This window comes from Urtica dioica, chromosome 5 (assembly GCF_054948205.1).
Source record: "Urtica dioica subsp. dioica isolate 48M chromosome 5, U.dioica_male_clone48M_v1_H2, whole genome shotgun sequence".
NCBI lineage: Eukaryota > Viridiplantae > Streptophyta > Magnoliopsida > Rosales > Urticaceae > Urtica > Urtica dioica.
Window position 1 is genome coordinate 42,571,965 of NC_142760.1, and position 19,423 is coordinate 42,591,387.

Below are 19,423 nucleotides of genomic sequence, written 5' to 3' on the forward strand. Positions count from 1 at the left end.
TCCTGTTCCGTAGGATTTTTTGTTAGAAACGATTTAGAACATATTTGATATAAATATCGTTCAAGTTTTGTTTGTGAGTTAATAAACACAAGTCAATCCGTTTATGTTTGTTAAATAATTGGGTTTTTATTTGTTTACAAAAAAAAAATGTTTAATCATTTGTTATACTTTGTATTAAAAAAAAAAATAAAAAAACCTTAGCTTGCGTTATAAACTATCGTATTTTTGTTTTGAAATAATCAGTTTTTGTTTGTGTGTTTAGTGTATATTGTAAATACTTTAGAGGAAAACGAAAAGTTGCTATTCTCTTCCATATTGAGATATTTTAATGATAAACTGCAATTCTCATCCAATGGAAAAAAAATTACTCTGGTTGTCGATTACAAGGTGACGAAAGATCTGCAGAGACTTAAGCACAAAGACTTTTATTACATGATTGGCAACGACTTCGTGGAAATTTGTATTCTCATGTCCGTTTCACAAGTTGATAGGAAAAAAAAAATGAAAAACATCGTTATTGTGTTAACTTGACTGGGTCAATAATTGCGAAGAAGTATTTTCTTATTTTTATTGACAATGAAATAAATTTGGCGCTATTAGTTTATAACACAGTCCCACTGGTACATATAACACATATAGTCCTCTGATATTTCAATTTGGGCCAGCTTGAAGAAAATTACAGTTCGTATTTAATATTGTCCTAGAACAGTTGGGCCAACTTGATTTATCAATAATTTAAAAATAATCCATAAAAGCTAAATTTTGAATTGGAAAATATATAGAGCAATATGTCAAGATTTTTGTGTTGTGTGATTTGACTTTAACCTATACAACTTTATGCATTGATAATACGTGCATCTGTAAACATTATCGCTGAATTTTGAAGAAATTTGAAAAGCCAATTTATTAATTTTGAAGGACATTTTGAAAATTCAATGGAATTTCATACAAATTGCGAAATTCTGTTTTTCATAGTGATTTTTTTTTCTTAAATTATGTTGAGTTTCATAACAGTTAATACAAGTGTTTACTATGCATATGTCGAACGTAAAGCCTATATATGAGTGGTTACAGCTTCAGTTATAACAGCAAACGTAATAATACTTTATTCTCTTCAGAAAAAAGATTATTATAGAAATATGCCGTCTTCCGAATTTATTGGGTTGAGTTTACCAGGTCAATGAGCAATGAAAAACAATTAATAAATTATTTTTTTCTTTATTTAATTGCAGAAAATATACATTTAGGAAATTATATTGGTATGATTAATACCACATAAAAAAAAAGGTTGATATAATTTTCCCAGTTATATCCAATTTATACCTTTTTGATTCGGTGACGCATAGTGAACAGCAAAAGAAACACGTTCAACAGAGCTCAATTAACCGTTTTCACCGGAACTATTTTACCCTCTCAATTCCGAATCCGTTGAGATTTCTTTAATTACTCAAACACCCAATCTTTTCCTTGATTAACAAACACAACCGGTAAATATTTATGGATAAAATAAAAATTACTCTACCAAGTAAAATAAAATTAGAATAGGCAAATCTTCTCTGATTTTGGTCAGATTTCATTAGTAAAAATATATTAAATACTTGAAAATTCGTAACTTAACCATGAAGTTTTGTGAAATATCATCGAGTTATGGATTTTCTTTTTCATTCACAAAAATTATAGTTTAGTCGTAATTTATGCTTTTTGCGTGGTAAAATAAAATGAAAAAAATAGGTTCATGGGATATATATGAATCACTTCAGAGTCGATGGTTAATTATTTTGACACTGAAAAATGCGAGCACAAAAAAAGGGTTATACTCATGTAGATAATTACTTTCAACTTAATTGATTACACTTAAACAAAAAAAAACAAAAAAAAAAAGTTACATATTGATCTTCAAACAAACGTAGAACTGAAAACCACCACTTCTCGTGCTCATTCCTGGGTAGGAAAAAAAAGAGTTAAAAACTTGAACAATCATATATATATATATATATATATATATATATATATATATATATATCAAAGAGGAAATTACCGAAAATCACACCTTATTTCCTTTGCTTTATTATGTCCGCTAGAGATTTGCAGTATTGTTGTCTAGCAATCCATTTTTTAAGCCAAAAATCAAATCTTCTGGTGAAGAACAGAGTGTACCCAATGGATATTCCGATTCCGAGACCTGCACTGTATCAAATAGTTGCAAATAGCTTCCACGTCAGTGTTTCATCGTCGCCATCGTCAACCTCTTCATTGTCATCCTCTTCGTCGCTACACGGCTTCGTCAATGGAAATCCACACAACCCCGAATTTCCAACATATGAATTGTTGTTGAACGTATTAAATTGTGTTCCTCGAGGTATTTTACCATCCAAGTTGTTGTGGGTGAGATTTAGAAAATTGAGTTGATTCAGGTTTGAGGCCAGTTGTTGCGGGATCTCTCCGACGAGCTCGTTGTAAGAGAGGTCTAACCATTCGAGATTACTCAAATCTCCCAACGAGGGTGGAATCGAACCGACGAGATTGTTGTGAGAGAAATTGAGGCCTTTGAGCGAATTTAGTTTCCCGATCGTTTTCGGAATCGCACCCGTGAATCCATTTCTTGAGAAATCAATCGTTATGAACAAGGTTTGGATTTTCTCCAGCTCCCTGTAGTTTCCTTTCAATGACACCGCCACAGAGTCTTTATAATAGGTAGGCCAGATTTCATCATCCGATCCCAAGTACTCCAACATATTTGCATGCGCACCGATCATTGCTTTGAGATTCTCAAAATATTTTGCTGGCAAAACACCCGTGAATTTGTTGTCGGAGAGATCCATGATTCTCAAATTCCGAAAAGGAAAGCTAATCTTGGAATTCTTTATTGCACCATGAAATCTGTTAGACCTCAATACAAGAACTCGTAGCTCTGGAAGAGACTCCAAGAACTGAGGAAAAACGCCATTTAGTTCATTGTTTCCGACATCTAGAACTTCTAGACTCTTGGAGTTAAGCAAAGATCGCGGCAGCGGGCCTTTCAATTTGTTTCCGTTGAGATTTAGCGTTCTCAAAGAGCTTCCATTTGAAAAAGCTGAAGGAACAATGCCATCAAACTTGTTCATTCTCAAATCCAAAACTGACAAAGAGTTACTGAAATTTCCAAGGCATGGAAAGATATTGCCGTTGAAGCTGTTGTTTGACAGGTCGAGAACTTTAAGAAAATTGTGGTTGCAAAGCAGAGATGATATTCGTCCACTCAATTGATTGTTGGATGCAAAAAATGCAACTGTAGACCGAGGCAGAATCGGAAGATGGCCTTGAAGCCGGTTAGATCCAAGGTCAATGAATGCGAAGCTATGATTCAGTGGAGGAACTGGGCTTATGCGTGTCAATGAGTTGTAAGAAAGATTCAGATTACTATAGCTATGTGAATCTTTGGAGAGATTCCACAACCATGAGGGAATACTCCCTTCAATTTTGTTTTGGGAAAGGTCTAAATATTCTAATCGCTCTAAGCTTTTCATACCGTTTGGGAACTGAGAAATATTGCAAGAAGACAAACTCAAATATGAAAGATTATTTGACTTCAAGACAGTGTAGTTAGAATGGGGGATGGAAATAACAGATAATAGGCTATTAAAAGAAAGGTCCAGAACAATAAGTTTTCTAAGCTCTAAAAAAGGCTCCAACATCACAACACCACTCAATTTATTGTTCCCTAGATACAAGGACATTAGATTTGGAAGGGAATATAACCAAGTAGGTATCGTCCCATAAAGAAGGTTGTTGCTTAAACTCAAGTATAATAAGTTCAATGGAAGAGGTCCCAAGAGTTGATGAGTTGAAGAGTCACATAGAAAAGCTTTTTTAGTTGATGAGTTGCTACAAAGATAGGGTAGCTGGCCTTCAAGTTTGCTGTTTGAAAGTTCTAACGAAATGATTTTACTGCTGAAGCTTATATCTCTTTCTAATCCTATGTTGGAAAGCTTCAATTCGGTGAGTTGACTGGTCCAATTTTGTTTAGGGAATGAAACAGTGAGACTTGGGCTATCTACTAAATAGACAGCTGTAAGGTTTGGCAGCCGAAAAATTTGTTCTGGAAATCTCCCTTTGAATTGGTTGGAATGAAGAACCAGAAATGTAAGAGAAGTTGAGAGGTTCATGAAAGAATTGGGTAAGACTTCAAACATATTGACTGCAAACTCAAGTCTGTGAGAGAAGTTAGGTTTGTCAGGATTCGTTTCAAGCTACTGGTCTCGGCTCTTAACTCATAATATTGACCAGAACCGATTTCAAGTCTGAGCAAGTTAGACAAGTAAGCAAGTTCTGGAGGAATATGGCCACTGAAATTGGAGTCTAAAAGGTAAAGAGAAAGCAAGCTGGGAAACCTACCAAAGTTGGGTGAGATTGAAGATCCTTTGAAATCATTTCCAGTGAGAGAGAGAGATCGGAGATGAGTGAGAGAGAAAAGGCTGCTGTTGGAGTCCATGACACCTTGTAGCCCAACGAAGGAGAGGTCGAGACCAACGACGTGACCGGTCACGTCGTCGCACGTGACTCCACTCCAATTGCAACAATCTTCGCTCATATTCCATGATTCAATACGATTATAATCATCTGGGATAATATGAAAAGAGTTTATGAAAGTGAGCAAAGAAGATCTTTCATGAGGATGACAGAGTATTGGCGAAGAATTTGTTGAAAAAGGATTAAGGAAGAAGAGAAACAGAGGAATCACACACAAAACCCAACCCATTTTCTGATCTGAGTAGTGATGAGATATTATTGTATGAGGTTTTATTTTATCACATTCGAAGATACAGCTTATACATAAGTTCAACCAATAAATATCATTTTTTTTTTCAAGTCTTTAGTCTTTTTCTGGGTTTGAAAAATCAACACAAGAAAGTCTATCTTCTTGACTAACATAGAGAGATTAAATTATTGATGTGACACTCTTTAATATTGGCGAATGCGTGGTTGACTAAAAGTCTCTGTGCATACTTGATGATCTGGTCCAACATTTTTACATAATTGCTGATAAAACTCTTACACAAATTTCCAATAAGTCTCGAGTCTTTTTTTTTCCTGTAAACACAAGCAAGCCTATATTCAGACTAACATATCAATTAAGCTATAGGTCCCACCCTGTTAAATTAAATTTTTACCATCCAAGGAAAGAAGAAAACAATAAAAAATTTGGACATTCAACTTAATTTCAAAAAACGATTATTGAAAACAGAATTTCGCAAGTTGTGTCAAAATTCCATTGTAATTTCAAAACTCAAATATGTAAATTGGGACTTCCAATTTTAAATGTTCTTTTTGTGGAGAAATGAAACCATCTTCTAAAACTGAAATATGAACAGAAAATTAGGAAAACAGTCGACTTAAATATTTGATGTTGTTAAATAGCTAACTTTGGGTAAATCTTAAATATATAACTACTTTCAGACGTAAATTTTTAGTAAATAGCCAACGTTTATTATATAAAAGTGACTATTTACTTAAGATTTACGTCTGAAAGTAACTATTTACCTAAGATTTATGTCTGGGCCCAAATATGAGAGATACACAAACTTCAAGCAAATTAATGGCAAAATAACGACATTGCAAATTAAAAATAATGGCTAAACCTTCTTAAAATAAAAAATAAAACGAGATATCCTTGACTACTTCCATGTTACCCGGCCTAAAAACAATTAGTACTTCCATGGAATTTCATAAAATAAAATAAAAATTCTGTACCTCAGAATGAACATGGAGTACCTCCGCGTTACCCGGCATCACAATATCCTTGAGCGAGACGAAGCTTGGAGTGCAAGCAATGATTTGTAATGCCAGGCGTTTATCAAACATCAAACGCTTGAATCTCTGGCCGCCTCGACTTGGGTCATAGTAGACGAGCATATTCCTGGGATAGCCTTGGTGCAACAACAAAGCTCCAGGCTCGGAAAGGCCGTGCGCGATCCACTCAATCACCAACACATCGATTTTCCCGGGAATATAGGAACGATAAGCGCAGAGTCGGCCTCCTCCGAGGAAAGCCACGGCCGAGTGGGAAGCGAGATGTTCGTGATAGGCTCTTCGGGGGCGATGGAAGAGAGCGGTAGCGAATCCGCTCCGAGCCCAAACCGAAAGAAACCAATCTGTACGTGTTGATGCTTTCATCTCCGTCGAAGAAAGCCTGACCGCTGAGGTACAACAGTTTGAGGATGAACTCGGGACCGTCCCGAGCTCGTGTACGACCGCTCTCAAATCCGGCAGAGAGTTCAACATGACAACCTTGTAACGACCCGTGTTCGGATCGAGGCCGAACCCACATACCGCGAGCTCGATCGCGGTGTTATCCGTGTGGTCTCGATCAAGAACACGGTTCTCGGAGTCAGAGTCGTCTCATCTTCGGCCGCGTTTCGGGCCAAGACTTGCAGAGCGTGATGGTCTTCACCGACGAGAATTCTCACCAAAATTTCGACGATGACCTCCTCCGAAAGTCCAGAGATTGCTCCATGGCATATTTGAACTTCTTTATTCCCTCTCATCGTTTCCATAGCGATTTCGGATCTGTATATCAATTACAATGGGTAATATCAGTATGAATTAAACTGAAAACTGAACCTAACACTACATGAAAATTGGACAAACCATTTACAAGTGAAAACCCGAGAGCTAGCATGTAAAAGAAGGGCCTAACCTTTTTTTAATAAAATAAAATCTAACTTCAGAAGTGTAACTGTACTAATATATAGAGACCAACAGTTCAATATTCAACTTTGTCCACCCAAAAAACATGATATTTAGGATTTATAAATAATCAGCTTAGCTATTGAGACCTAACAGAGACTTAAAATAAAGGAACAATGTGTATTGTGTCATCAAAGAAGTATAATAGTCAAATAAAGCCATTGCAGATTTGAAATTTCTGTATTCCCTTTTATCATTTCTGTAGCGCTTTCGATCACGATGGGTTTTTATTATGAAATCATTTTCAAACTGAAAACTAAGCTTAACAGGTTTATCAATGTTGAATTCCTTATGTGGAGAGAGAGAGAGAAGAGAGAGAGAGAGAGAGGTCTCTCAGTTGAAATGAAACACCCAAATTGAAGACATCTTTATCATTGATCCTCAGCTGAAGAAGTGGGCTTAGTCAAAAGGCCCAAATTGAAGAACTTTTAGAGCTCATGATCAGATTTGGGCTAAAGCCCATTCAATGTTTGGTTGGATCATCAGAATGTTATAACCTCTATAGGAGAAATTCCACAAATATCTTATTTGAAGATGCTAATGCTTAAAACATTTTTTTATTTAAATCTGGTAAATTTTTAAATATTAGTATTTTCAAAACCTTTGATAAATACTTCATTTTTTAATGAAATTGTATAAACCAAAAAAAAATTATAAGTCAAATGTAACGGGTAAACAACAAAAAAATACTATAATTTTTTTTAATAAAAGATAAAAAAATTACTGTAACTCGATGTTTTTTTTTACCAAATTTTGAAAACAAATTTTTATTTTTTTTTCAAAATTAATAGTTTCGTCAAAAAGCGCATTTCTCAAGTTTGGGACCGACAGGTTGTTACAAACTTAATGGGTTGATAAATAACTCACAAGTCACAACATTAATGCATTCAATTACGAATAACTCACTGCTTTACGAGCTAGGATAAAATAAAAATAGAAATAAGATTCGTGCATTCAATTCAATTACCTATAAGAGCGATTAAGAAACTTGTTTTCTCTCAGAACTGCCTGAATTCCCTGTTCTGCCTCGTTGACTTCTACCTTTGTCGCTTTTCGTCGGAGAGTACTGGTAGGAAATTTAGGGTGTTTGCCGGTAATCGGGAAGGTAAGGCCTGGTTCTGCCCCTGCGTTTCAGGGTCGGCATGGAAGAAGTGTGTGAGCAATGGTCTTCTTTGGACCTGGAGGACGAGGAAGATGACGTTTGGGTGGTTGCCGACGAGGAGGTCAGCAACAACTCTATTTCGGGAGAGGATATTCTATTAGGCAAACTTCTATGCAGTAATAAATACAACAAAAAAGTCCTCAAAGCGGTGATCGGAGGGCTATGGAAAACGGCTGGGAACGTTAAAACCAAGGATTTAGAGAACGATGTGATATGTTTCTTTTTCGACAAACCTGGGGATAAGAGAAAGGTCCTGGAGCTGGGACCGTGGCTTTTTGACAGGTCGCTCTTGATCTTGTTCGATCCCTCAGGTAGGGAGGGGGAACCTCTGGACTTCACCCACGCGGAGTTCTGGTTGCAACTCAAAATGGGGGAGCTGCTTGGGAAGAGAATGGGGATAGTGAGCCGGGTTGATAAGGACGAAGAGGGTCGGTGCAGAGATAGTTTCGTCAGAATCAGAGTCTCCATCGACATCACAGCGCCACTCCGTAGGGGGTTCTTCGTCCAACTTGGAACCGACTCGGCGAAGTCGTGGATCGACGTGAAGTACGAAAGGTTGGGGGACTTCTGTTTTGAATGTGGGCGTCTGGGGCAGAGTTGGAGGGCTTGCTCTGGACAACATGTGAAATACAAAATATATCCTATCAGTAATTTGGTCGAAATTCATTAGTACAAATATATTAAATACTTGCATAACGTTACCATGGGATTTTGTGAAATATCATCAAGCCGTTGGTTTACTTTTTCATTCATTAAAAAATGTAAATTAGTCGGGATTTATGCTTTCTCAATGGTAAAATATAAGATAAAATTGGTTCATGCATGGTATATATATTTCACATCCTGATCACAGAGTCAGGGGTTAATTATTTGACACTGAAATTACAAGCACAAAAAGTGAATTTTGACCAAACTCGAGAATATATATTTGTTAGCTTCCCATCAAAATAAATAAAAGACCCAATTTAAGGTAGATATTTTTTTTTCGAAATTTAAGGTAGATAATTACGTTCAACTTGATTACACTTAAAAAGAACAGAGAAGAATCGGCAAATCCTCTGATCCATTCAGATCATATTACATGAAAATAGAAAGACGAAAAAAAAACACAAGTGCATCTTCAAACAAATGTAGAACTCGCAGCACCACTTCTCGTGCTCATTCCTGAGTAGAAAAAAAAAAGGGAGTTAAAATATGAACAGCCAGATATAAAATATCAAAGAGGAAATTACCGAAAACCACACCTTATTTAAAATGCTTTATTATGCCCGCTAGACATTTGCAGTATGGTTGTCTAGCAATCCTTTTTTGAAGCCAAAAATCGAATCTTCTGGTGAAGAACAGAGCGTACCCAATGGATACTCCGATTCCGAGACCTGCACCCAGGGCCGGCCCAAACTCACCGGGGGCTCTAGGCGATTCAATATTTTGGGGCCCTTTAATACTAATAAAAATTTAAATTTTCAGGGTAAAAATGTAAATTTTTAAAAAAATGAGCCAAAAGTGTAAACTTTTAGGGTAAAAAATGTAAATTTTCTTAAAAATAGGCAAAAAGTGTAAATTTTTTGGGGCCCATCCACATATGGGGCCCTAGGCCTGGGCCTAGCCCGCCTTAGCCCAGGGCCGGCACTGCCTGCACCGTATCCAATAGTTGCAAATAGCTTCCACGTCAGTGTTTCATCGTCGCCATCGTCAACCTCTTCATTGTCATCCTCTTTGTCGCTACACGGCTTCGTCAATGGAAATCCACACAACCCCGGATTTCCACCGTACGAATTGTTGTTGAACGTATCGAACTGTCCTCCTCGAGGTATTTTTCCATCCAAGTTGTTGTTAGAGAGATTTAGAAAACCGAGCTGATGTAGATTCGAGGCCAGTTGTTGCGGGATCTCTCCGGCGAGCTCGTTGAATGAGAGGTCTAACCATTCGAGATTACTCAAATCTCCCAATGAGGGTGGGATCGGACCGACGAGATTGTTGTGAGAGAAATTGAGGCCTTCGAGCGAATTTAGTTTCCCGATCGTTATCGGAATCGCACCCGTGAATCCATTTCTTGAGAAATCAATCGTTGTGAACAAGGTTTGGATTTTCTCCAGCTCCACGTAGTTTCCTTTTATTGACACCGCCACAGAGTCTTGATAATAGGAAAAGCTTCTTTCACCATCATATCCCAAGTAGGAATACTCCAACTTATTTGCATGTGCATCGATCATTTCATTAAGATTCTCAAAATATTTTACAGGCAAGACACCCACAAACATGTTGTCGGAGAGATCCATGATTCTCAACTTCTGAAAAGTAAAGCTTATATTGGAATTTTTTATTGCACCGTGAAATTTGTTAGACCTCAATACAAGAACTCGTAACTCTGGCAGAGACTCCAAGAACTGAGGAAAAACGCCATTGAGTTCGTTGTTTCCGACATCTAGAACTTCCAAAAGCTTGGAGTTAAGCAAAGATAGCGGCAGCGGGCCTTCCAATTTGTTTCCGTTGAGGTTTAGCGTTCTCAAAGAGCTTCCATTTGAAAACGCTGAAGGAATAATGCCATCAAAGTTGTTCATTCTCAAATCCAAAACTGACAAAGAGTTGCTGAAATTTCCAAGGCACGGAAGGATATTGCCGTTGAAGCTGTTGTTTGACAGGTCGAGAACTTCGAGAAAATCGTGGTTGCAAATCAGAGATGATATTCCTCCACTCAATTGATTGTTGGATGCAAAAAATGCAACTGTAGACTGAGGCAGATTCGGAAGATGGCCTTGAAGCTGATTAGATCGGAGGTCAATGAATGTGAAGGTGATTAGACCGACGGCGGAGGTGTCGGAGGCGAGGAAGAAGCTTATCAACGACGTCCACAACAAGGTGGAGTCAACGCACAACACAGAGCGAGGAAGCGGTGCGGCTCGGCTTCCGAATCGAGCGAAAACCAGCTCGACGGAGACGACCGTCAAGCTCCAGTGCATTCGTTGCTCTGTCACGCCTGGCGGGATTTGAAACTCGCCGTCACTCTCGACTCTTTTGGTTGGGCATGGGCGAAGAGGGGTTCGGTGCCGTCGACGGCGAGGTGGGAGGAGCTAAGGTGGGCCGGGGTCAAGGGCACGACAGCGGTGGTCGGAGGAGGCATAGCTCGGCGACGTCGTTTGGGAGGCCTGGGATCAGCTCTGAAAATTTATAGGTTTTTGTTGAAGATTTATTGACATTGATGTCAATAAATATGCATTTTTATTGACATCAATGTCAATAAATCTTCAAAGGAATTTCCCAGAATCGTTGAAGATTTATTGACATTGATGTCAATAAATATGCATATTTATTGATATCAATGTCAATAAATCTTCAAACGAATTTCTCAGAATCATTGAAGATTTATTGACATTAATGTCAATAAAAATGCATATTTATTGACATCAATGTCAATAAATCTTCAACGAAAACCCAGAAATGTGAGACGTGAGGGAAGACACATAGACATGAAATACGCAGGAAAAGAGATGGAAGAGAGAGGGACGTGAATAACTCATCCCATTAATCCAAAAATAAAAAAAGAAATTCAAATAATTAAATAAGAAAGAAAATCAAATGTTATTAAAAATAAGGGTATTTTTGTATTTAGTAAAACTAGGTAGTCATAGTTTAGGATTTATTTGGGTTTAGTAGATTTTGGTCCATAATCTTTGTACAAGTCATAGAATAAGAATAATCCCTTACATATAAGCTATTAAAAAAGTACGATCTGGGCCTCCAACCCAATCACATTTCATGGAGGCTCAATTAGAATGATAACTCCAATGGACAATTCTGATTAAAAAGTATGGTCCATTATGTATATAGCCATATTTATATTTTCACGTTGTTATATAGTCAACGTTTCGTAAATTTTAGGTTAATAGCCACGTCAATGTATTTACACACATAAATTGACATAAATACCCCACTATTTTATTTGAACGAAAGGGCAAACCGGGAATGCCACATCATGTTTGTGGCTATTTACCTAATATTTACGAAACATTTGCTATATAGTAATCTCAAAAGTTTTAGTTGGCTAGTTACCTAATTTTTTTGTAAAAAATATGTATTCTTACTTAAAAGACTATAGCTTAGGTTTAAAACTTTAAATTGTGTTTCATAACGCACTGTTATAAAAAAAATTATAAATTTTAAATAAAGCGTTTTTTTTTTTGTAAATTATTTTAATAATTTATTTCAAAGAATTGGGACCGTATCACGCTTGTTATAATTATTTATTCTGTTTTGTATTAATTTTTTGCAAATATAGAAAAACCTGGACTGTTCCGATTATAATATAACTAATTCGTTGTAGATAGCCACAAAAGATGACGTTCTTCCACCAATAAAAGCATGTATTATTAAGTGACAAAATATGGGACCTTGATTTTTCATGTTATATATATGCCAATTGCCATGTTTGTATGTAACTCATTATTTTCGGTGTGCCACACTCACACACCGAAATTAAATTTGGAATCTCCCACCCTACATACTAGAAACAGACAATACTACTGTTTTTTTTTTCTCTTCTTCAACTTGTTTATTTACAAGAAACAAAATGAAAAAAAAAGGGTTAGGAGAAAAGAAAGAATTCACGGAATCATGATGGCTCGGTTGCAACCACTACTTCAACACCCAACACTAGCTTTCACCTAACTTAAATTGTCAATTTCGTTGATACATTTAATATTAGGCGTTAATAATTTTTTTTGATAAATAGCTTTATATACATGGATTAATATTTAAATGACAAAATGAAAAAAAAAAACAAAAAAGCTGAACATAATTTTATGTAATTTACTATAAATAAATATGTTGCATAAATTATTTGAATGAAAGTTGCAATATAGAGCCAAGAGCCCAATATAAATACAATATATCTTTTTTTTTTATGTGGTTCGTAATTTTATAAACACATTCTTTTCCTTTCTCAATGTGAGTATTTGAAAATTTAATACCATGGGTTTTTTTTAAAATTAAATTAAAAAAAAAAGATTTTGATTTTTTTTTTTAATAAAATAGTAAATAAATATTTATTCTATTAAGGGTATTTTGGGGAGTTCAAATTACTTTTTTGTAAAAAAAACGAAAAGGGTGATATTTGTAATATAATATTTTTTTGATTTGTTAAAGACTAACCTATTTAAAAAGAAGATTTAAAATTATAGCCAATCTATTCATTTATTTAAAACAATAGCCAACGTGAAATTCGTTACCCAAAATGCCCCCACGACCGTCGTCAAAACTCCTGAGCCTCTCCGAAGATCTCCTCCTCTCCCAAATCGCTGCCTTCCTCGCCTCCGACACCTCCGCCGTCGGTCTAATCGGAGGTCTAATGCAACTGTAGACTGAGGCAGATTCGGAAGACGTTTCAATAGTTGCTTGTGTTGATTTTTTGGCCAACTCAGCTAAGACCAATGACTTCCTGGAAATTGTATTGTCATGTCAGTTGATAGAAGAAAGATGAAGAAAAAAAAAGCAACGTTATTGTGTAAACATGACTGGGTCTATAAGACTATAACCACAATAAATAAGGAAGTATTTCATATTGTTTTTGTTTTCATTTACAAAATAAAGATATTATGTGTGTTTTAATATTATCATTAATACCACAACACAAAAGATTGCACGCGTCAAATATAATTTAGAACTGAGCCCGGCTCTAAAAATTTTGAGGCTAAAGCAAATTTATTTTTACAAGTATTTTTAAATTTTTATTTAGACTATTTAATATATTCGAGCCTAAAGAATATATATTTTAAACTTAAAATATATTATATTTAGATATTTTTCTACATAATTTAAGCCTAAAATATATTAAATTTAGATATAAACGTTTATTTAGAGGAGACCTAAAGCAATTGTTTGACTTCCCTAGAGATCAAGTTGGACTTAAGTAGACCAACTTTAGATTCCGAGTAAAAAAAAAAGACTAACTTTATTAGTTCCTTCATTTCTTATTATTATTGTTATATTGTAAATACTACCATTTTCGTTTATTTTTTACAAAAAACAAAAAAATTGAACTACCCAAAATACCTTTATTATAATATATATTTATTTACTATTATATTAAAAAAATCAAAACTTCTCTTAAAAAAAATCCTTAACTTTTTGTAAAGAAAGTTTTTTATTTAATTTTTTTTATAGATGAATAGAAATTAAAGAGTTCTTTCATTAAGGGTATTTTAGAGAGTTCATTTTTTTTTCTAAAAAATAAACGAAAAAAGTGGTGTTTGCAATATAGGGGAGATATATGTAATTTATATTAAGTTGAAAGAATATGTCTGAAAAATTGAGAGTATAAATTGCGCACTTCGATTCAACACAATATCAATGAAATTTTCCCTATAAATAACAACTGAGTAGAGCAAAGACCAAATTTAGATTTTGGGGGAGTGAATTGTCTGTTATTTGAATTTGGGCAGCTAATGTTAGAATGCATGAAGAATTACAGTTCTAACTTATCAATAATTTTAAAGCAATCCATAAAAGCAGAAAATTAAATTGGAGAATGTGTGAAGATTTTCAAATGTTGAGTGGACATGTTCATATTTGCCATTAAATGTTAGTATCGATCGTATCATAACCTAGTAAACCAATACAGTATGGATTACTGTACGAAAAGCGGATTTAAATTTCCATGTACTTGAACTTATATAATTTTATGCAATAATAATATGCGTGTCGCATTTCGTTATGGCTGTATTTCGGAGGAAATTTAAAATGCTGCATTACAATTTTTGAAGAACATTTTTTTATTTTTGATGGAATTTCGGCACAAATTGAGAAATTCTTTTTCTCTATTTGGTTTTAAAAATTATGTTGAATGTCCGAAAATTTCAAATTTTTTTTTTTTTTTTTTTTTTGGATGATCAAAATTTAGTCTAACAGTATGAGACCTATAATTAATTTATGTGTTAATTAGTCTACTCTAGATAGACTTGCTTGTGTTTATTTTTCAAATCCAGACAAAAAAAAGACTAAGACTTAATGGAAGATTGTATTGACGTGTAGTGAGTGTTCTATCAGCAATAAATAAAAATGTTGAACCACATCACTAATTTGTCAATATTATTCAGTGTGAGATCTATTAATTTCTCTATTAGTCAACATAGAGACTTGCTTGTGTTTACTTTTCGAACCCAGAAAAGACGAAAGACTTGAATATACTATCAGCAATTTCTATGTTAGCCAAGACAGATTTTCTCCTGTTTACTTTTCATATCTTAAAAAGACTAAAGAGTTGATGGAAAATTGTTTTGGCTGGTTAGTGAGCGTTCAATTAGGATGAGTAATATATCACTTGAACTACATCTTTAATTAGTGTTTTTCCTCATTATTCAATATGAGCCATTTATTCGAAAACCATTAACAGTAATGTCATGAAAAACAGTTGTTTAATAACATTTTATCATATAACATTTTGTCATTAAAATATCGTTACGTTTGTTTTTTTTCATGACAATGGGAGAGAGATATGTACAAAAAGACAACATGTGAAAATACAAATATATTCTCTCAGTAATTTGGTCGAAATTCATTAATCCAAATATATTAAATACTTGCTGTTACCATGGGATTTTGTGAAATATCATCAAGCCATCGATTTTCTTATTCAGTCATTAAAAAATGTAAATTAGTCGGGATTTATGCTTTTTGCATGGTAAAATATAATGATAAAATTGCTTCATCCATGATATATATATTTCACATCCTGATCACAGAGTCGGGGGTTGGTTATTTGACACTAAAATTACAAGCACAAAAAGTGAATTTTGACCGAACTCGGGAATATATATTTGTTAGCTTCCCATCAAAATAAAGAAAAGACCCAATTTATGGTAGATATTTTTTTTTATCGAAACTTAAGGTAGATAATTACGTTCAACTTGATTACACTTAAAAAGAACGGAGAAGAATCGGCAAATCCTCTGGTCCATTCAGATCATATTATATGAAAATAGAAAGAAGAAAAAAAAACAAGTGCATCTTCAAACAAATGTAGAACTCACAGCACCACTTCTCGTGCTCATTCCTGAGTAGGAAAAAAAAAAAAGAGTTAAAATATGAACAGCTAGATATATAATATCAAAGAGGAAATTACCGAAAATCACACCTTATTTATATATTTTGCTTTATTGTCCGCTAGACATTTGCAGTATTGTTGTCTAGCAATCCTTTTTTGAAGCCAAAAATCGAATCTTTTGATGAAGAACAGAGTGTACCCAATGAATTGCATATGAATTGTTGGAACGTATGAAATTGTGTTCCTCGAGGTATTTTACCATCCAAGCTGAATATTAAATTGGATGATTTTTTTTCAAATTTTGTGTGGAAAGATTCATATTGCTTGGCTAGTGATGTAAGCATAAATCATAATATGCAATTCAAATCCCTAATAATTGCATCAAACATAGCCAAGATCTTAGAACTAGATGATTTTCACAGATAATAAAAGATCAAGAGAAGCTACCTTGATCCATGACGAGAGCGTGATGGCGGTGGCGGAAGCGGTAAATCACCGGGATTGATTTCTCTCTCTTGACCCTTTTAGGTTTTGACAGTTTTTTTTATGGTTCGGGAAAACTACGTTATGAGTTGAGAGATAACCAATCCCTAGAGTTAGCTTTATATAAAACCACCATCAAAGTATATAGGGAACTTACCTTTTATTTATTAACCAAAAAAATTTACCTTATTTATTATTAAACTAATGAGTATTAATCTTGGGCCCTATTTGTTTCACACGTACAAACCTACGTTGCATAAACAATGGGTCCAACAAGTTAGTGTTCTTATCAGCATTGAATAAAAATGTTGGACCACAAAGACTTCTATTCAACCATGTATTGGTTGGCTAGTGAATGTACTATATCAGCGACTATGTAAAAATGTCGTTTCTTGATAATGGGTGTCATATCAGTTTAACAACTTGATAATGCCACCGACAATATTTTCCGTAAATTACCTATAAGTTTAACTAAATTTATGTCAGACAAGACATGCTTGCTTGTGTTTAATTTCCAAATCCGAAAATGACTAAAAAAAAAACTTTAATGTGTTGATTACATGGAGATTAAAGACTTCATTCAGAATTAGACGTTTCAATACTTGCCCAGCAATACCAACGACTTCATGGAAAATTGTATTGTCATGTCAGTTTCACAAGTTGATAGAAGAAATATAAATACAACATCATTATTGTGTTAACTTGACTGAGTCTATAACCACAGAAAAAGATATCATGCGTGTTTTGGCTGGTTACTGAACGTTCAAAATTGTATTGTTCCACAAGTTGATAGAAGAAGATGAAAAAACATCATGATTGTGTTATCTTGACCGGGTCTATGACCACAATAAACGAAGTAGTATTTCGTATTGTTTTTATTTACAAAATAAAGATACATCATGTGTGATTAAATTTTATTATTAATACCACAACACAAAAGGTTGCACACGTCAAATATAATTTACAACTGAGTAGAGCAAAGACCAACTTTAGATTCTGAGCAAAATCAAAAGACTAACTTTATTAGATCGTTTATTTCTTATTATTTCGGTAAAGAATGTTAATGAATACAACTGACTTTAAACTATCAATCTTTGATTCATAAGTTAGTGCCCGTTAGGAATTCACCTGGAAAAGTGAATGAGATCTATGAAAATATAAGTTACACATCTTATAGAAATTGACTTCACATATATAGAACCTCATGATAATTTTCAGCGGAATGTGATTTGCGTGATAACCATCGAGGTTTCTCTCATGTTCTTTATTATTATTATTATTATTATTATTATTATTATTATTTGAAGAGGGCATTATTAGCCAATAATTCAATAACAAATGTATACAAATATGAGGAGTTAGACAAATATGAAAATCTATTATTATTTGGAAAAGATCTTAAGTTACATTATTAGGAAAGCTCATACAAGTGCTAGAGGCGAAGATGTCGATAATAGGACAAAATAAAATGGTGATTTGTGCCAAAATAAAGTAGTTTCGATAATTAGGATGGAATGATATATTGACGAGTGGGATCTTTAATTTCCAGATGTTGATCTATAAGGTTGCCTAGGAAGCTTCAGAATTTCGTCTGCTTCAAAGGACAAGAAGATCAAATTTATGTTCAATTGATCAATGATAAGACTTTGGAGTTATGAAATCAACACAACTGAAGTCAATTCGGTAAATTACATGTGATATGTGTAACTTTTCATGATGCGCTATTAAACATATCAATATAATATCATACATAAATGTTTCTGTGCTGTAAATAAAAGCAATATCTACATTATTGATGATCGTACATTCACTAGCCACTAGGCAGACGGTACAATTTTTCAAGTCTTTTAGTCTTTTTTTTTTTTTTTTTTTTTTTTTTTTTTTTTTTTTTTGAAAATTCAACACAAGCAAGTCTATCTAGACTAACATGGAGAGATTAAATTGTTGATGTGACACTCTTTCATATTAGACGAGGTTCAAAATATCGCTGATATATAATTATATATCGACGATATATCTTTTTTGAAGAGTCTCGGTAAAATATCGTATATAAACATTACCGTCTTATATTATATCATTTTTTTATCGGGATATATCACTGATTTTTCATTTTATTGCGATAAATTGACAAGTTATTTCAGGGAAAATATCGCCAAAATCAGGAGAAGTACCATTCATTCCATACCCACGCAGACCGACTTCGGCGATATCAAAGGTGAAACCTTCTTCTCCATACCTATTAGATTGATTCAACTCGAGTTTGTTGAAATTTTTTACATGGTTGAGATTAGGACTTAGTTATTTTTCATATCCCCGACTTTTTGTGAAGTACCGACAAGGTTTTACTTTTCCAGCGACCCATCACCGGTGGCCGTTTGTTTTTCCGACAGAGTAAAAAAATTTAGAATCACGTGGATTGAAATTGTGTATCGTACTTGATATTGTTAAATAGTGATTTAGAATATATGATTGTGTATTTGAAATTGTAATATTGAAATTGGGATTGTTTTGTAGTATTTGAGAACTATTTTATATTTTGTACTGTCTATTTTAAGTTTATTTCTTGTCATGAACTCTGTAGTATTTGATTTTGTATTTTCATAATTTTGATTTGATAATATATATATATATATATATATATATATATATATATATGGGGTTGTTTAAAAATATCTATTTTTATAGGATTTTTGTCGATATATCCGTCGGTAGTCGACATATCATCGATATCATCAATAGTCAGTATTAAAATTGCTATAGAATATTCGTCATATCCGTAACATCAGACCTCGATATGATATCGACATCGGTATCGTTATTTGAAATAATGATATCGGCAAATGCATGGTTGACTAGAAGTCTCTGTGCACACTTAATGATGTGGTCCAACATTTTTACATAATTGCTGATAGAACTCTTATTTCCGATGACTCTTGAGTCTTTTTTTTTTTTTTTTGTCTGAATTTGAAAAGTAAACACAAGCTAGTCTATATCCTGACTAACATCTCAATTAA

The 19,423-nt window shown here is 34.1% G+C and overlaps 3 protein-coding genes, 1 long non-coding RNA gene and 1 pseudogene across 4 annotated transcripts; 1 reads left to right on the forward strand and 4 right to left on the reverse strand.

Moving 5' to 3' along the window:
* Window positions 1-1,891: 1,891 nt before the first annotated feature.
* On the reverse strand, window positions 1,892-3,768 carry LOC149398714 (receptor like protein 27-like). Its single transcript, XM_089613968.1, has 2 exons — window positions 2,051-3,768; window positions 1,892-1,941 (listed from the first exon to the last, which is right to left on the reverse strand). The coding sequence occupies exon 1, from the start codon at window positions 3,714-3,716 to the stop codon at window positions 2,193-2,195; it is 1,524 nt and encodes a 507-aa protein (XP_089470094.1). The 5' UTR covers window positions 3,717-3,768; the 3' UTR covers window positions 1,892-1,941; window positions 2,051-2,192.
* Window positions 3,769-3,793: 25 nt separating this feature from the next.
* Window positions 3,794-4,816, reverse strand: LOC149398715 (receptor-like protein 9DC1; annotated as a pseudogene).
* A 3,052-nt stretch (window positions 4,817-7,868) lies between these two features.
* On the forward strand, window positions 7,869-8,558 carry LOC149398716 (uncharacterized). The gene has a single exon (XM_089614648.1). The coding sequence runs from the start codon at window positions 7,869-7,871 to the stop codon at window positions 8,556-8,558; it is 690 nt and encodes a 229-aa protein (XP_089470774.1).
* A 146-nt stretch (window positions 8,559-8,704) lies between these two features.
* LOC149398717 (receptor-like protein 7) lies at window positions 8,705-10,848 on the reverse strand. The gene is made up of 3 exons (XM_089614649.1): window positions 9,522-10,848; window positions 9,240-9,264; window positions 8,705-9,052 (listed from the first exon to the last, which is right to left on the reverse strand). The coding sequence occupies exons 1-3, from the start codon at window positions 10,846-10,848 to the stop codon at window positions 8,956-8,958; spliced, it is 1,449 nt and encodes a 482-aa protein (XP_089470775.1). The 3' UTR covers window positions 8,705-8,955.
* Window positions 10,849-15,631: 4,783 nt separating this feature from the next.
* LOC149398718 (uncharacterized) lies at window positions 15,632-16,540 on the reverse strand. Its single transcript, XR_016297154.1, has 3 exons — window positions 16,374-16,540; window positions 16,017-16,193; window positions 15,632-15,935 (listed from the first exon to the last, which is right to left on the reverse strand). It is a non-coding gene; the product is annotated as an uncharacterized LOC149398718 (long non-coding RNA).
* Between the last annotated feature and the right edge of the window lie 2,883 nt (window positions 16,541-19,423).

What these genes read in the sequence shown, in the direction of transcription:
- LOC149398714 (XM_089613968.1), bottom strand. Translation starts at nt 3,716, where the DNA reads ATGTCCTTGTATCTAGGGAACAATAAATTGAGTGGTGTTGTGATGTTG.
- LOC149398716 (XM_089614648.1), top strand. Translation starts at nt 7,869, where the DNA reads ATGGAAGAAGTGTGTGAGCAATGGTCTTCTTTGGACCTGGAGGACGAG.
- LOC149398717 (XM_089614649.1), bottom strand. Translation starts at nt 10,848, where the DNA reads ATGCACTGGAGCTTGACGGTCGTCTCCGTCGAGCTGGTTTTCGCTCGA. An exon ending in AACTATTGGATACGGTGCAG is followed by an intron (nt 9,265 to 9,521) that starts GCAGTGCCGGCC and finishes CCCTGGGTGCAG; the next exon opens with GTCTCGGAATCGGAGTATCC. An exon ending in GGAATCGGAGTATCCATTGG is followed by an intron (nt 9,053 to 9,239) that starts GTACGCTCTGTT and finishes TTTTCTACTCAG; the next exon opens with GAATGAGCACGAGAAGTGGT.